The sequence below is a fragment of the Lynx rufus genome, unplaced genomic scaffold (assembly GCF_022079265.1).
Source record: "Lynx rufus isolate CCGP_SWC_20201006 ecotype Redwood Valley unplaced genomic scaffold, mLynRuf1.p SCAF_4, whole genome shotgun sequence".
Lineage (NCBI taxonomy): Eukaryota > Metazoa > Chordata > Mammalia > Carnivora > Felidae > Lynx > Lynx rufus.
This window is the reverse complement of record NW_025814856.1, coordinates 19,233,655-19,247,775: the sequence shown is the minus strand read 5'-3', so window position 1 is coordinate 19,247,775 and position 14,121 is coordinate 19,233,655. Positions and strand designations below refer to the sequence as shown.

The window sequence follows — 14,121 nt, the reverse complement described above, 5'->3', positions numbered from 1 at the left end:
CACCTCCTATGTCATTATATATGGAGTTTCTTACAGCACACAGTTAAGTCTTTTTTATCAACTCTGCCAATTTTCATCTTTTTATTATTCATATATTAGGATTTAAATCCACCATTTTAGTATTTATTTTTTTGTTCCCTCTGTTTCACCTTCCTCTGTTTTCCCTTTCTTAATTTCGTATAGGTTATTTGAGCATTTTAGTATTCCATTTTGGTTTATTGATAGCATTTTTATTATATTGCTTTGTGTAACAGTTTTAATGATTGCTCTAGAGATTATAACATATATGCATAATGTATTATAATCTATTAGTATCAACATCTTACTACTTGAAATAGAATGCAGATACCACAGTTTATGTCCCTTTCCCTCACCATTTTAGATACAACTTCCTTAAATATAAACCTCTACATACACTGAAATCCATATCAGTGTTATAATTTCTGCTTTGTCTCCTCAAAGACTACTTTAAAAACCTAACAGAATTTACCCCTTCTATTGATTTCTTCATTCCTATATTCCAAGTGTCCTTACATTATCTCTTACTTTGTATCTGATAAACATCCATTATAGCTACTATTTTAGAACCAATCCAACGGCAACAAATTTTCTTAGGGTTCCTTCATCTAAAAATGTGTTTATTTCTCCTTTATTCCCGAAATATATTTTTCCTGGATACACAAATCTGGGGTAACATCAGGGTTTTTTTCTTTCAGTACTTGAAAAATGTTGGGCCACTCCCTTGTGTCTTCCATAGTTTCAGATGACAAATTTGCTGTCATTCAAATTGTCATTTCCCTAATGGTAATGTGTTGTTTCCCTTTTAAAACTTTTTCTTTGGCGGGTGGGGGGATGGGTCAAATAGGTGAAGGGGAGGGATTAAGAGTACACTTATCATGATGAGTACTGAATAATGTACAGAATTGTTGAATCACAAAATTGCACACCTGAAACTAATCTAACACTGTATAGTAATTATATTGGAATTTTAAAATACATAAATTTTTTTAAATATATATACATATATACAAAGATTTTCTTCTTTTGCCTTAATTTTCAGAAATTTAACTACAATGTGATTGTGCATGGATTTCTTTAGGTTTATCCTGTTTAGAGTTTACTCGGCTTCTTGGCTTACATCTTTTGCCAAATTTGGGAAGACTTAAGCCATTATTTCTTCAATTTTTTTTTAACTCCACATTCTGTCCTTTCTGTCTAACATTCTGTCCTTTCTGTCTAGTCCTCTGATGACTTAAATGTTATATCTTTTGTTATTGTCCCACAGGTCTCTGAAGCTAAGTTTACTTTTCCATTTAGTTTCTCTCCATTATTCAGACTGGATAATTTCTTTTGATCCATCATTAAGCTCACTAATTCCTTCCTCTGTTCTTTCCATTCTGCTATTGAGTTTATCTAGTAATTTTTAAATTTTTGTTAGTCTATTTTTCAGTTCTAAAATTTTCATTTGATTCTTTAAGTTTTCTATTTCCTTGCTGCAGTTTCAAGAGTGTTTTCATTTGTTTCAAGAGTGTCTCTTCATCCCAATGGCTAACAGACACATGAAAAGATGCTCAACATCGCTCATCATCAGGGAAATACAAATCAAAACTACATTGAGATACCACCTCACACCAGTCAGAGTGGCTAAAATTAGCAACTCAGGAAATAACAGGTGTTGGTGAGGGTGTGGAAAAAGGGGAACCCTTTTGCACTGCTGGTGGGAATGCAAACTGGTGCAGCAACTCTGGAAAACAGTGTGGAGGTTCCTCAAAAAAATTAAAAATACAATTACCCTATGACCCAGCAATAGCACTATTAGGAATTTATCCAAAGGATACAGGAGTGATGATTCATAGGGGTACATGTACCCTAATGTTAATAGCAGCATTATCAACAATAGCCAAATTATGGAAAGAGCCCAAATGCCCACTGCCCATCAAATGATGAATGGATAGGGGCGCCTGGGTGGCGCAGTCGGTTAAGCGTCCGACTTCAGCCAGGTCACGATCTCGCGGTCCGTGAGTTTGAGCCCCGCGTCAGGCTCTGGGCTGATGGCTCGGAGCCTGGAACCTGTTTCCGATTCTGTGTCTCCCTCTCTCTCTGCCCCTCCCCCGTTCATGCTCTGTCTCTCTCTGTCCCAAAAATAAATAAAAAGCGTTGAAAAAAAATTTTTTTTAAAAAAATAAAAAAAAAAATGATGAATGGATAAAGAAGAAGTGGTGTAAAAAAAAAAAAAGTGTGTGTGTGTGTGTGTGTGTGTGTATAGTGTGTACATAGTGTGTGTATATATATAGTGTGTCTATATATACTGTGTGTGCATATACATATGTGTGCATATATATATATATATATATATAGTGTATACAGTATATGTGTATACACGCACACACACACACACACACACACACACACACACACACACACAAAATGGAATACTACTCGGCAATGAAAAATAATGAAATCTTGCCATTTGCAACAACGTGGACAGAACTGGAGGGTATTATGCTAAGTGAAATAAGTCAGTCAGAGAAAGATATCATGTTTTCACTCATATGTGGAATTTGAGAAATTTAATAGAAGACCATGGGGGAAGGGAAAGAAAAAAAAAGTTACAAACAGAGAGGGAGGCAAACTATAAGAGACCTTTATTTTTATTTTTTAAAATTTTGTGTATGTTTTTACTTATGAGAGAGGGAGAGAAACAAAGCATGAGCAGGGGAGGGGCAGAAAGAGAGAGAGACACAGAATCTGAAGCAGGCTCCAGGCTCTGAGCTGTCAGCACAGAGCCCGAATGGGGCTCAAATTCATGTACCACAAGATCATGACCTGAGCCGAAGTCAGACGCTTAACCAACTGGGCCACCCAGACTTTTAAATACAGAGAACAAACTGAGGGTGGAAGGGGGTGGGGAGGCAGGTAAAACAGATGATGGGCATTGAGGAGGGCACTTGCTGGGATGAGCACTGGATGTTGTATGTAAATGGTGAATCATGGGAATCTACTCCCAAAGCCATGAGCACATTGTATACACTGTATGTTAGCTAAATTGACAATAAATTATATAATAAATAAAATAATGTAAGTAAATAAGGATGCAAATTAAAAAAAAAAAACAAGAGTGTCTCTAATTGCTTGCTGGAGCAATTTTACAAAAGCAGTTTTAAAACCCCTGTTGATGATTCCAATGTCTTTGTAATTTCAAAGTTGGCATCTGTTGATTATCTTTTCTTCTTAAAGTTTTCCTGATATTTTACATGACAAATAAATTTAGTCTGTATACTGGACATTTTAAGTATTGTACTATGACATTCAGATTCCTATTTAAAACTTCTATTTTAGTAGGTGGTCAATCTGCTTAGATTCAGAATGCAATTCTAGGCTCACTTTTGTGGTCTGTGATTCATATATCAATTTCGTATATGAAGCCTTTCCAGTGCTCTTCTGGTTTTCCCCATTTGTGTGTTACCTAGATAGCAGAACTCTACTTCACTTACACTCTGCATGGATTTGGGTGGGGAGAAGCACTGCCTCATTTCAGCAGGACAAGGATGAAAAATAGAGGACTGTTCACATGGTGTACTAGAGCGGAGCACTATCTCGTAATGGGGAGGTTAAAGTCAGTTTTGCCTATAGGCTCAGCTGGGAAGGGACCCACTTATTCTTATAAGGGAAATGGAAATCAAGAGCTCCAACCACAGGCTCCTCTGTGGATGGAGGCTGCTTCCTTACTTTAGAGCATAGAAGGAAGTCATAGTTTTGCCCACAGAACTCTGTAAAATAAGGGCATCACTATGTTAACACTGGGTAGTTGTGAAATCCAGAGTCCCACCCACAGGCTCTGCTGTAGAAAAGTGCCACCTTGCAAGTGGTGGTGAAGTGAAAGTCAGAATCTTCCCACAGACTCCAATGAAGAGAGGCACTGCCTGATTACTATAGTGGGGAGGGGTAGAAGTCAGTGTTTGACCTAAGGCTCCACTGGAGAGAGACATGTGTTACTGCACATGGGGGTAAGAGTGTGTGTATGAGATGGAGTAGTTCCACTATTGCAATGCCTATTTCGGTGGGTATGAGGGTGCAGCTTTTATTGCAATGTTTGTCTGGAGAACAGAAAGGATAGATTAAAAGGTTTCTGTCTTGCTGTGCCATCCTTTGGCTTAAAAAAAAAAAGGCTTTCTTTGATGCTTTTTGTGTGCACCCAACAGTATATCCAGGTTGTGGGCTTCTCTAGAGCCCAGGCCAAAGTATATGGGAGGCAAGAAAAAACAACAATCAGGGAACTCACTCAATCCTTGAGTCCAAAGGTCCCTAATCACTCCACCTTCTCTTCCTTTACTTTCAGAGTTTTCTGGCAGGTGATTTATGGGTTTTGTCCAGGATTTTTGTTGTAATTACTAAGAAGAATATACAGAATGTGTTTATTCCATCTTGTTCGAACCCAAACCTTGTCACTCATGTTTAGCCCTGATTTTGTGTGTCCTATCACTCTCCTGTTTCCAGAGGATATGGGCTGGGTTTTTACTAATCTTTCTATTAATTATGGGCTTAGCAAAGCATGTCATATATGACATATCCTATCAGCTTACTAGCTATAAGAAACTGTGGATACAACTTCTTGGCCTTTACCCACCATTAGGCTCACAATGCAACTCTTAAGTTTGTTCATTCATTCAGTAAATACCTATTTTATGAAAGCTTCTGGAGCTACAGCAGTGAGTAAGACAGTTAAAATCCCTGGTGTTAAGGAACTTAAATTCCATTGACTGGGATAGGGTGGAGGGACTGCAGGCATACAAATAATGTATTCTCCTCAGATTGAACAACATTCAGTGTACTATGTCTCAGTTAATATTAGGAACATACATTGAAAAGCTGCAAATATTCAGAAATCTAAAAATTTGTAATTGGCATAGGTAAGATAAATTTTTTCACTTGGTATAATGGAATTTTAATGATCTAGTAAGCTAGTTATCAACTACTTACCACATAGAGTTGTTTCCACAGACTGGCCCATTCTTGTAGAGTTGCTGTAACCTCAGTCACAATAGAATCTTCAAGTGGAACCACAGTTTCATACTGCCTACAACCAGACACACAACAAACAGCCACATTATCTTTGATAAAATACCAGAATGCTATCTATTGACATTTTTAATGTGTGTAATTCAAATTTTAAATTCATGCAAATATAAAGGAGAGGTACATCCAACTGATTAAAGACTCTTTCGCAGTAATATGATGCAACAATGTAAATGGACTGAATTAATGTAAAAATACCTGGGTTTTGCTATATAAGTCCTCAATTTTACTTTTAGAAATACTGCCTTTAAAACAGACTTTTTAAGAAAAAAGAAATAAAGAGGGCACTTGTGATGAGTACAGGGTGTTGTACTGAAGTGTTGAGCCACTATACTGTACACCTGAAGCTAGTATTATACTATATGTTAACTAGAATTTCAATAAAAATACACAAAAAAGAAAAAAATAAATACAAAATAAAAGATTTTTAAAATAATTTTTTAAAGTTTATTTTTCAGAGAGACATAGGGCGAGGAGGGAGGGGCAGAGACAGAGGGAGACAGAATCCAAAGATGACTCCAGGCTCCGAGCTGTCAGCACAGAGCCCAAAGCAGGGCTGGAACCCATGAACCATGAGATCATGACCTGAGCCAAAGTCAGACACTTAACCAACTGAACCACTCAGGAGCCCCTAAAACAGAATTTTTTTAAAGACCGTTTTTAAGCCTTTTTCTTTAAGGAAAGACCATATACTGCCCAAGTCTTGATTAAATTAATTTTTTAAGTTATTTGTGCCCTTTAACACTTAACAGTAATGCAAAGATTTGATGGAAATGAGGGGAAGGGGACCCACGCACTGATTTCTAAAACATTTTATAAACCCTTCATTATACTGGTTTTCTATTTTCTTAGAAAACTGTGTCAGTAGAGGAATTCTGGGTCTGGTAGAGGAATTCTGATCCTGGTAAGGGTCAGAAAGGTACTGGGTTTCCCTCAGCCTACCTCATAAGCAGCATCGACTGTGGTGCCATTCCCTGTGCTAACTACCAAGGATTTATCAGTGAACAAAAGTGGACAGGGTTCCTATCTTCAGAGAGCTCTTGTTCTGGATAGGCAATTAACAGACAAATAATCACAACATACATAAATGAACAGTGATGAATCTAAGAAGGAAATTAAAGTGTACAATGAGAGATTTTAGCTGGGAGACATGATTTAAAAAGAAAGGATCAGTGAAATCTTCTCTGAAGAAGTAGAATGGCCCAAAAGATGCAAAAAGGTCATGACAGGAAAAGTGTGTGGAGAGGGAGAAAACCAGGTATGGTGTCACTTGCAAAGGAAACAGTATACAAGAAGCCACCAAAATTAGAAAGAATTTCACATAAACAAGAACTTTAAAAAAGCCAGTAATGCTGAAGCCAGCTCTGACAGGGCCTTTTCAAATGATACTAAATGTTCCAGATCTTAACTCAAGTAAAACGACTGAAAAGTTACTGAAAGGTTGTTCAAAGTAGGGGCATAACTTGGTAATATTTTTATAATGTCTATGCCAATTGTGAGGGATAATGAAATATTTTCTGGTATAAAAATGTTATATACTGATATGCTGAGGTGATTAGAATCTATAATTCTGATTTATTAACTATATTCAACCACCTGGAAATAGCAAAATATTATACAAACTATTATCATTATGTATTATGTCTTTATACAGTATGATAGGTGACAAACCACTGTGTTCAAAGATGACTCAGTACATTGAGTATCAATGAATATATGTTACTTGATGGTGTTTTATGGCTTTATTGTTGTATTTTGTGTGCTTCAGTCCAACAGATAAAAAGAATCTTCTTGGAATGATGCCAGAGAACTATCCACATTGATCAAATTTATAAGCTGATTAAAATAAAAACTTCCAAAAATTAACAACTCAGGAAACAACAGATGTTGGCAAGGAAGCGGAGAAAGGGGAACACTTTTGCAGTATTGGTGGGGTTGCAAACTGGTGCAGCCACTCTGGAAAACAGTACGGAGGTTCCTCAAAAAATTAAAAATAGTGGGACACCTGGGTGGCTCAGTCAGTTAAGTGTCCGACATCGGCTAGGTCATGATCTCATGGTTTGTGAGCTCAAGCCCCACATCAGGCTCTCTGCTGTTGGCACTGAGTCCACTTTGGATCCTCTGATTCTCTCTCTCTCTGCCCCTCCCCCGCTCTCCAGTGTGCATGTGCACACACAGGCGCTTGCTCACTCTCTCTCAAAACAAACAAACAAAAAAATTAAAAATAAAGCTACCCTATGATCCAGCAATTGCACTACCAGGTATTTATCCAGATGATATGAAAATGCTAATTCAAAGGGGCCCATGCACCCCAATGTTTATAGCAGTACTATCAACAATAGCCAAATGATGGAAAGAAGCCAAATGTCGACTGATGAATAGATAAAGAAGATGTGGTATATATGTACAATAGAATACTACTCGGCAATCAAAAAGAATGAAATCTTGCCATTTGCAACAACATAGATGGAACTAGAGTGTGCTATGCTAAGTGAAGTAAGTCAGACAAAGACAAATATCATATGATTTCACTCATATATGGAATTTAAGAAACAAAAGAACATAGGGGAAGGGAAGGAAAAATAAGATAAAAACAGAGAGAGAGGCAAACCATACAGACTCTTAAATACAGAAAGCAAACTGGAGGGTTGCTAGAGGGGGCATGGGTTGGGGATGGGCTAAATGGATAAAGAGCATTAAGAAGGGCACTTGTTGGGATGAGCACTGGGTGTTCTAGGTTAACTGATGAATCACTGGGTTCTACTCCTGAAACCAATACTAAACAGTATGTTAACTAACTAGAATTTAGATGGATAGATAGATAGATAGATAGATAGATAGATAAAAACTTTCATCAAGGCTTAAGAGTAAAATGGGATATATTTTTTTTCCTTGTGTCACTAGCATCCAAGGCAGTGACTCCAAGACTCAACTTTACCAATTATTTCAGGTACTGCTACAACAGTTTAAATAAATGGTTTAATTTAGTTTAACTCTTAAAAATAAGTCATACTGAACTTCTCAGATAAAGGAGAGTAAGCCAGTGACAAATGACAGATCTGAAAAAGAAGTCTTAATGACTTACTACAAAAAACTGAATTCAAGGAGAAGACATCCTTTATTTCTTCAAATTACTGGATAACTGCATATAAACATTAATTTCTGAAATTATTTTTATATTCTATGTTTTTAAGAGTGCTACAGAGATAATCAGGAGATTTATAGAAACAATCAGGGAGATCACAATCTTAATAACAAAATTTAAATATAAAGCACAAATAGATGCTATGTGACATCAACTATAAGTTTTTGTGCAGTTCTGAAGGAAAATGTTCACTGTAAACTGACGATAAAGCTTCATGAAGGAAGTGAGGTTCCCAAAGGAAGGTTAGGTTTGAAAAGCAAGGAGGTAGAGAGAGGACCCTGTAGGCTGTAATAAGCTATAAAAAAGGTACAGAGAAAACAATGAGCAAAACATATTAAAGAGGATTCATGCTGGGGACACACAGGTAACTGAAAAGACAGAAGGTATTATCAGGGCAAGGCTAAGAGATTTAAACCTGGCCCTATGGAAAGAGACACAGGAGATGTTATAAGAGTGTTGTGTTTTAAAAGAGAGAGGGAAACAGAGGCGCCTGGGTGGGTCAGTTGGTTGAGCATCTGACTTTTTTTTTTTTGGCAAGTATTTTATTATTTTTTTGTTTTCTTTTTTTTCTAAATATAATTTGTTGTCAAATTGGTTTCCATACAATACCCAGTGCTCATCCCAATAAGTGCCCTCCTTCCTGCCCATCACACACTTTCCCCTCTTCCCTACCCCCATCAACCTCAGTTTGTTCTCAATCCTTAAGAGTCTCTTATGGTTTGCCTCCTTCCCTCTCTGTAACTTTTTTTCCCCTTCCCCTCCCCCATGGTCTTCTGTTAAGTTTCTCTGGATCCACATAAGAGTGAAAACATGGTATCTGTCTTTCTCTGTATGACTTATTTCACTTAGCATAATACCCTCCAGTTCCATCCACGTTGCTGCAAATGGAAGGATTTCATTCTTTCTCATGCCAAGTAGTATTCCATTGTATATATAAACCACATCTTCTTTATCCATTCGTCAGTTGATGGACATTTAGGCTCTTTCCATAATTTGGCTATTGTTGAAAGTGCTGCTATAAACATCGGGTCCAAGTGCCCCTATGCATCAGCACTCCTGTATCCCTTGGGTAAATTCCTAGCAGCGCTATTGCTGGGTCATAGAGTAGATCTATTTTTAATTTTTTGAGGAACCTCCACACTGTTTTCCAGAGTGGCTGCACCAATTTTCATTCCCACCAGCAGTGCAAGAGGGGTCCCGTTTCTCCACATCCTCGCCAGCATCTATAGTCTCCGGATTTGTTCATTTTAGCAACTCTAACCGGCATGAAGTGGTATCTCAGTGGGTTTTGATTTGTATTTCCCTGATGAGGAGTGACATTGAGCATCTTTTCATGTGTCTGTTGGACATCTGAATGTCTTTGGAAAAGTGTCTATTCATGTCTTCTGCGCATTTCTTCACTGGATTATTTGTTTTTCGGGTGTGGAGTTTGGTGAGTTCTTTATAGATTTTATACTAGCCCTTTATCCAGAGCATCTGACTCTTGATTTCATCTCAGGCCATGATCCCAGGGTGTGGGCTCGAGCCCCATGTAGAGCTCCACAAGGAGCATGGAACCTGCTTGAGATTCTCTCTCTCCTCTCTTCTCTCTCTCTCTCTCTCCCCTCCTCCCCCACTTGCACTCTCTCTCTAAAAACTAAAAAATATATTTTCTAAAAAAGGGGGAGGGAAATAAACCATGAGAGACTCTTAAAGATAGACAACCAACTGAGGGTTGATAGAGGGAGGGAGGTGGGGGATGGGCTAAATGGGTGATAGGTATTAAGGAGGATACTTGTTATGATGAGCACTGGGTGTTATATGTAATTGATGAATCACTGAATTCTACTCCTGAAACCAATATTGCACTGTATGCTAATTAACTAGAATTTAAATTAAAAAATGTTTTAAAAAGAGTGTTTGGGGTGCCTGGGTGGCTCAGTTGGTTGAGCGTCTAACTTCGGCTCAGATCATGATCTGTCACTCTGTAAGTTCGAGCCCTGAATCAGGCTCTGTGCTGACAGCTCAGAGCCTGGAGCCTGCTTCGGATTCTGTGTCTCCCTCTCTCTCTGCCCCTCCCCTGCTCATGCTCTGTCTCTCTCTGTGTCAAAAATAAATAAACATTAAAAAATTAAAAAAAAAGAGTGTTGTGTTTTAATAAGATTAATGCAGAAATAATGTATGGAATAAAATGGAAAGTTTCATATATTACATCCTCAGCGATTTTAACCAGGGATATCTATGGGAAATTTACATTCCTATTTGAAATTTCTAAGGCTTTGGACTCACTTCAATTTATACTAATCAAGTTTAAACTAAAACAGATTCATACTCTGGTTTCTCTTCAAATCGTATAAATCTTTCGCCTTTTAAACTAAAACAGATTCATTTTTCTTAGATTATAAACACAAAATCAATATCCTAAAAATTCCTAAAATTCAGATAGAGTATTATTACAAACATACTATTGCATAGGCCAAGCAGAAAAAACTGCTACTGAACCTCACTTGGAACTATGGCTTTTAAAGGTTCTAGAACTAAATAGATTAGGCCTAAAGCAGTTCCCTCCTCCCCTCAGCCTAGGGTCATGATCTGCCATAGCCCAAATATAACCATGGGGAAAGAGATTTAAAATGTTACTGTAGAACTTGGGTCTACATTGGGCCTTGGGAGCAAGCAGAGGTAACTGCATAAGCACTATACAGATGTGCTCAGAGGGAGAGAAGGAGGGGAAAAACAAAATCTCTCACTTCTAAAAACCAAAATTCTAAAACATGAAAAATATAATGGTCAAGGTTTAAAAATAATATTAAAAATCTCCTCAGATTTTTATAAAAGTCTGATAAACATTTTTATATGTTTATAATGTTTAGAGAGGGATGCCTGGGTGACTCAGTCGGCTGAGTGTCTGACTTCGGCTCAAGTCATGATCTCATGGTTCGTGGGCTCGAGCCCTGTGTCAGGTTCTGTGATGGCAGCTCAGAGCCTGGAGCCTGCTTTGGATTCTGTGTCTCCTTCTCTCTCTGCCCATTCCCACCTGCACTCTGTCTCACTCTCTCAAAAATAAATAAATGTAATAATAAAAAAAAATTTTTATAATGTTTAGAGAAATTAGTTAACTTCCATTTAGAAAAGAAAAAGAAGCAACACAAGCAAAAACAAATAAAACAAGAGCTAATGAATGTGCAAAAGAACCAACTAGGAATTTTACAAATGAAAAGTATATGAAGAAAATGTCCACTGATGGTTGAATAGAATAATAAAATGCAATACATATATATATAAGGGAATATTATTCAACATTTAAAATAAATGAAATTTTGATACATGCTATAACATGCATGAGCTTCAAAAACACTATGCTAAGTAAAATAAGCCAGGCACAAAAGGACAAATATTGTGTGATTCCATTTATATGAGGAACCTAGAATAGGAGAATTCATAGAGATAGAAAGAAGAGAGGTTTCCAGGGGCTGGAGGAAGTGGGAATGGGAGTTACCTGTTTAAGAAATATAGAGTCTCTGTTTGGGATGATGAAAAATTCTAGAGTTGAATACTCAAGAAGGTTGCACAACATTGTGAATATGCTTAATGCCACTGGATTGCACTCTTAACACTAGTTAAAATGCTAAATTGTATGTTATGAATATTTTATCACAATTTTTTAAATGTCAAAAAACATTAGCAGTAGGGGGGAAAAATCTCAACAGAAAGGATACATGCTGGACAGAATTCAAAAGAAAATTAGTAGCAAGGGAGTAGTGAAGAAATCACTCTAGAATGTAGGTCAAAGCAAAAAAGTAACCCAAAGTATGAACGAGTACTCAAGAGACATGAGAGATAAGTGAAAGAATTCCAACCTACTCATAACAGGATTCCCAGCAGAAAAGAACGGCAGTGTTGCAGAAAAACTGTGATTAAACCCCAAATGTAGAGACAGAGTTGCCTTCCACTATACAACCAGAAGATAATAGACACTTGATTTCTCAGCCTTTCTATTATTATAGTACAGGCTCATAACCTGAGCTCAACCTACCACAGACTTAGAAAGGAAAACCAATTACCCAAAGAAGAAGAGAGTAGAAAGAAATCAATTTGGTGGCAGCAACAGTCAGTTTACATTTATTTATTTTTGAGAAACAGAGTGAGACAAAGCGTGAGCAGGGGAGGGGCAGAGAGAGGAGGAGACACAGAATCTGAAGCAGGATCCAGGCTCTGAGCAAGAGGTCAGCACACAGCCTGATGTGGGGCTCAAACCCATGAACTGTGAGATCATGACCTGAGCCAAAGTTGGACGCTCAACCAACTGAGCCACCCAGGCACCCCCAGTGACAGTTTAAAGAGGCAGCAGTCCTGTGGGAGCATTCAGTTTTAAGTTGGTGAGGGGAATGAGGAGGCAGAATTAAATATGGTAGTCAGGATGTGTCTCACTGAGATTTGAGAAAAGGCCTGAATGAAGTAACAGAGTTTTAGCCAGGGACAGTACTCCAAGCATAGGAAACAGCATGAACAAAAACCTTAAGGCAGGAGCATCCCTGATATGTTCGAATAAAAGCAAGGAAGTCACTGTACCTGAAGTAGACTCAGAAATAGGGAGAGTAGAAGGAGCAAAGCCAGGTCATATAACTTTGTAAGCCTTTATAAGAACTTGGTTTTTACTCTGAATGAAATAAAAGTCATTGGAAGATTTTATTTCTTTTTAAGTTTATTTTGAGAGAGAGAGAGCGAGTGAGTGAGCAGGGGTGAACAAGCAGTGGGGGGTGGGAAGTGGGGAGGGCACAGAGAGAAGGAGAAAGAATCCCAAGCAAGCCACATGCTGTCAGCGCGAAGCCTGACACGGGTCTTGATCCCATGAACCATGAGATCATGACCTGAGCTGAAATCAAGAGTTGGATGTTCATGAGCCACTCAGGCACCCTGCCATTGGAAGATTTTAAACACAAGTATAAAATGATTTTTTTCACATAACTCTGGCAGCTATGTTGAGAATAAACTGTAGGAGAGCATGGATAAAAGGGGGGAGAGCAGTTAGAAGGCAATGAAGTAAGATGAGCAAGAAAGCATAATCAGAGAAAGTCTATACTTTTGATTTCATGTCATGCTGTGATAAGTTAGGACATAAGCGTGTTCTTCTCTAAGTTGTCTAATACTGCACAATGCAGAAGTCTACCCCAGAGCCCTTGAGATGCTCAAATTATTGTTCTTTGGCAGCTGTCAATAATTCTTCCAGTATTTCTTACATGCGCACCATTATTGATTCCCTTCCTATTCCCTCTCTCATCTATTGATTTCAAGCCCCCAAATCCCCAATCAGCTGTGGTGATGGTAACGCCAAGGTTCCTAGAACACATGCAATAGAAATCCATACAGCTACAAGCACAGTAAGTCTGAGGTTGACTTTCAAAACAGTTTGTTAAGGGTGCCTGGGTGGCTCAGTTGTTAAGCATCTGACTTCTGCACAGGTCATGATCTCATGGTTCATGAATTCAAGACCCACATCAGATGAGCTCGATCTCCACATCGGGTGAGCTTGAGTCCCATTTCAGGTAAACATGAGCCCAATTCAGGTAAGCCTCACTTCTCTCTCTCTCTCTCTGCCCCTCCTGGGATTCCCTCTCTCTCTTCTCTCTCTCTTCTCTCTCTCTCTCTCTCTCTCTCTGCCCCTCACTCACTGTGCCCTCTATAAATAAATAAATAATTAAAACTTAAAAAAAAAAAAAACAAGAAAGCAGTTTGTTAAATAGACCAACAATGAGGGGCACCTGGGTGGCTCAGTCGGTTAAGCGTCCGACTTCAGCTCAGGTCACGATCTCGCGGTCCGTGAGTTCGAGCCTTGCGTCGGGCTCTGGGCTGATGGCTCAGAGCCTGGAGCCTGCTTCCGATTCTGTGTCTCCCTCTCTCTCTGCCCCTCCCCCGTTCAT

General features: G+C 38.4%; 1 protein-coding gene across 1 annotated transcript in view; it reads right to left on the bottom strand.

The window, feature by feature from the left end:
* Window positions 1-14,121, bottom strand: part of DOCK3 (dedicator of cytokinesis 3) — a 539,924-nt gene that overhangs the window by 382,057 nt on the left and 143,746 nt on the right. Inside the window, exon 5 of the mRNA XM_047095185.1 lies at window positions 4,981-5,077. Within this exon, the coding sequence (XP_046951141.1) occupies window positions 4,981-5,077 (97 nt within the window). The remainder of the gene's footprint in view (window positions 1-4,980; window positions 5,078-14,121) is intronic.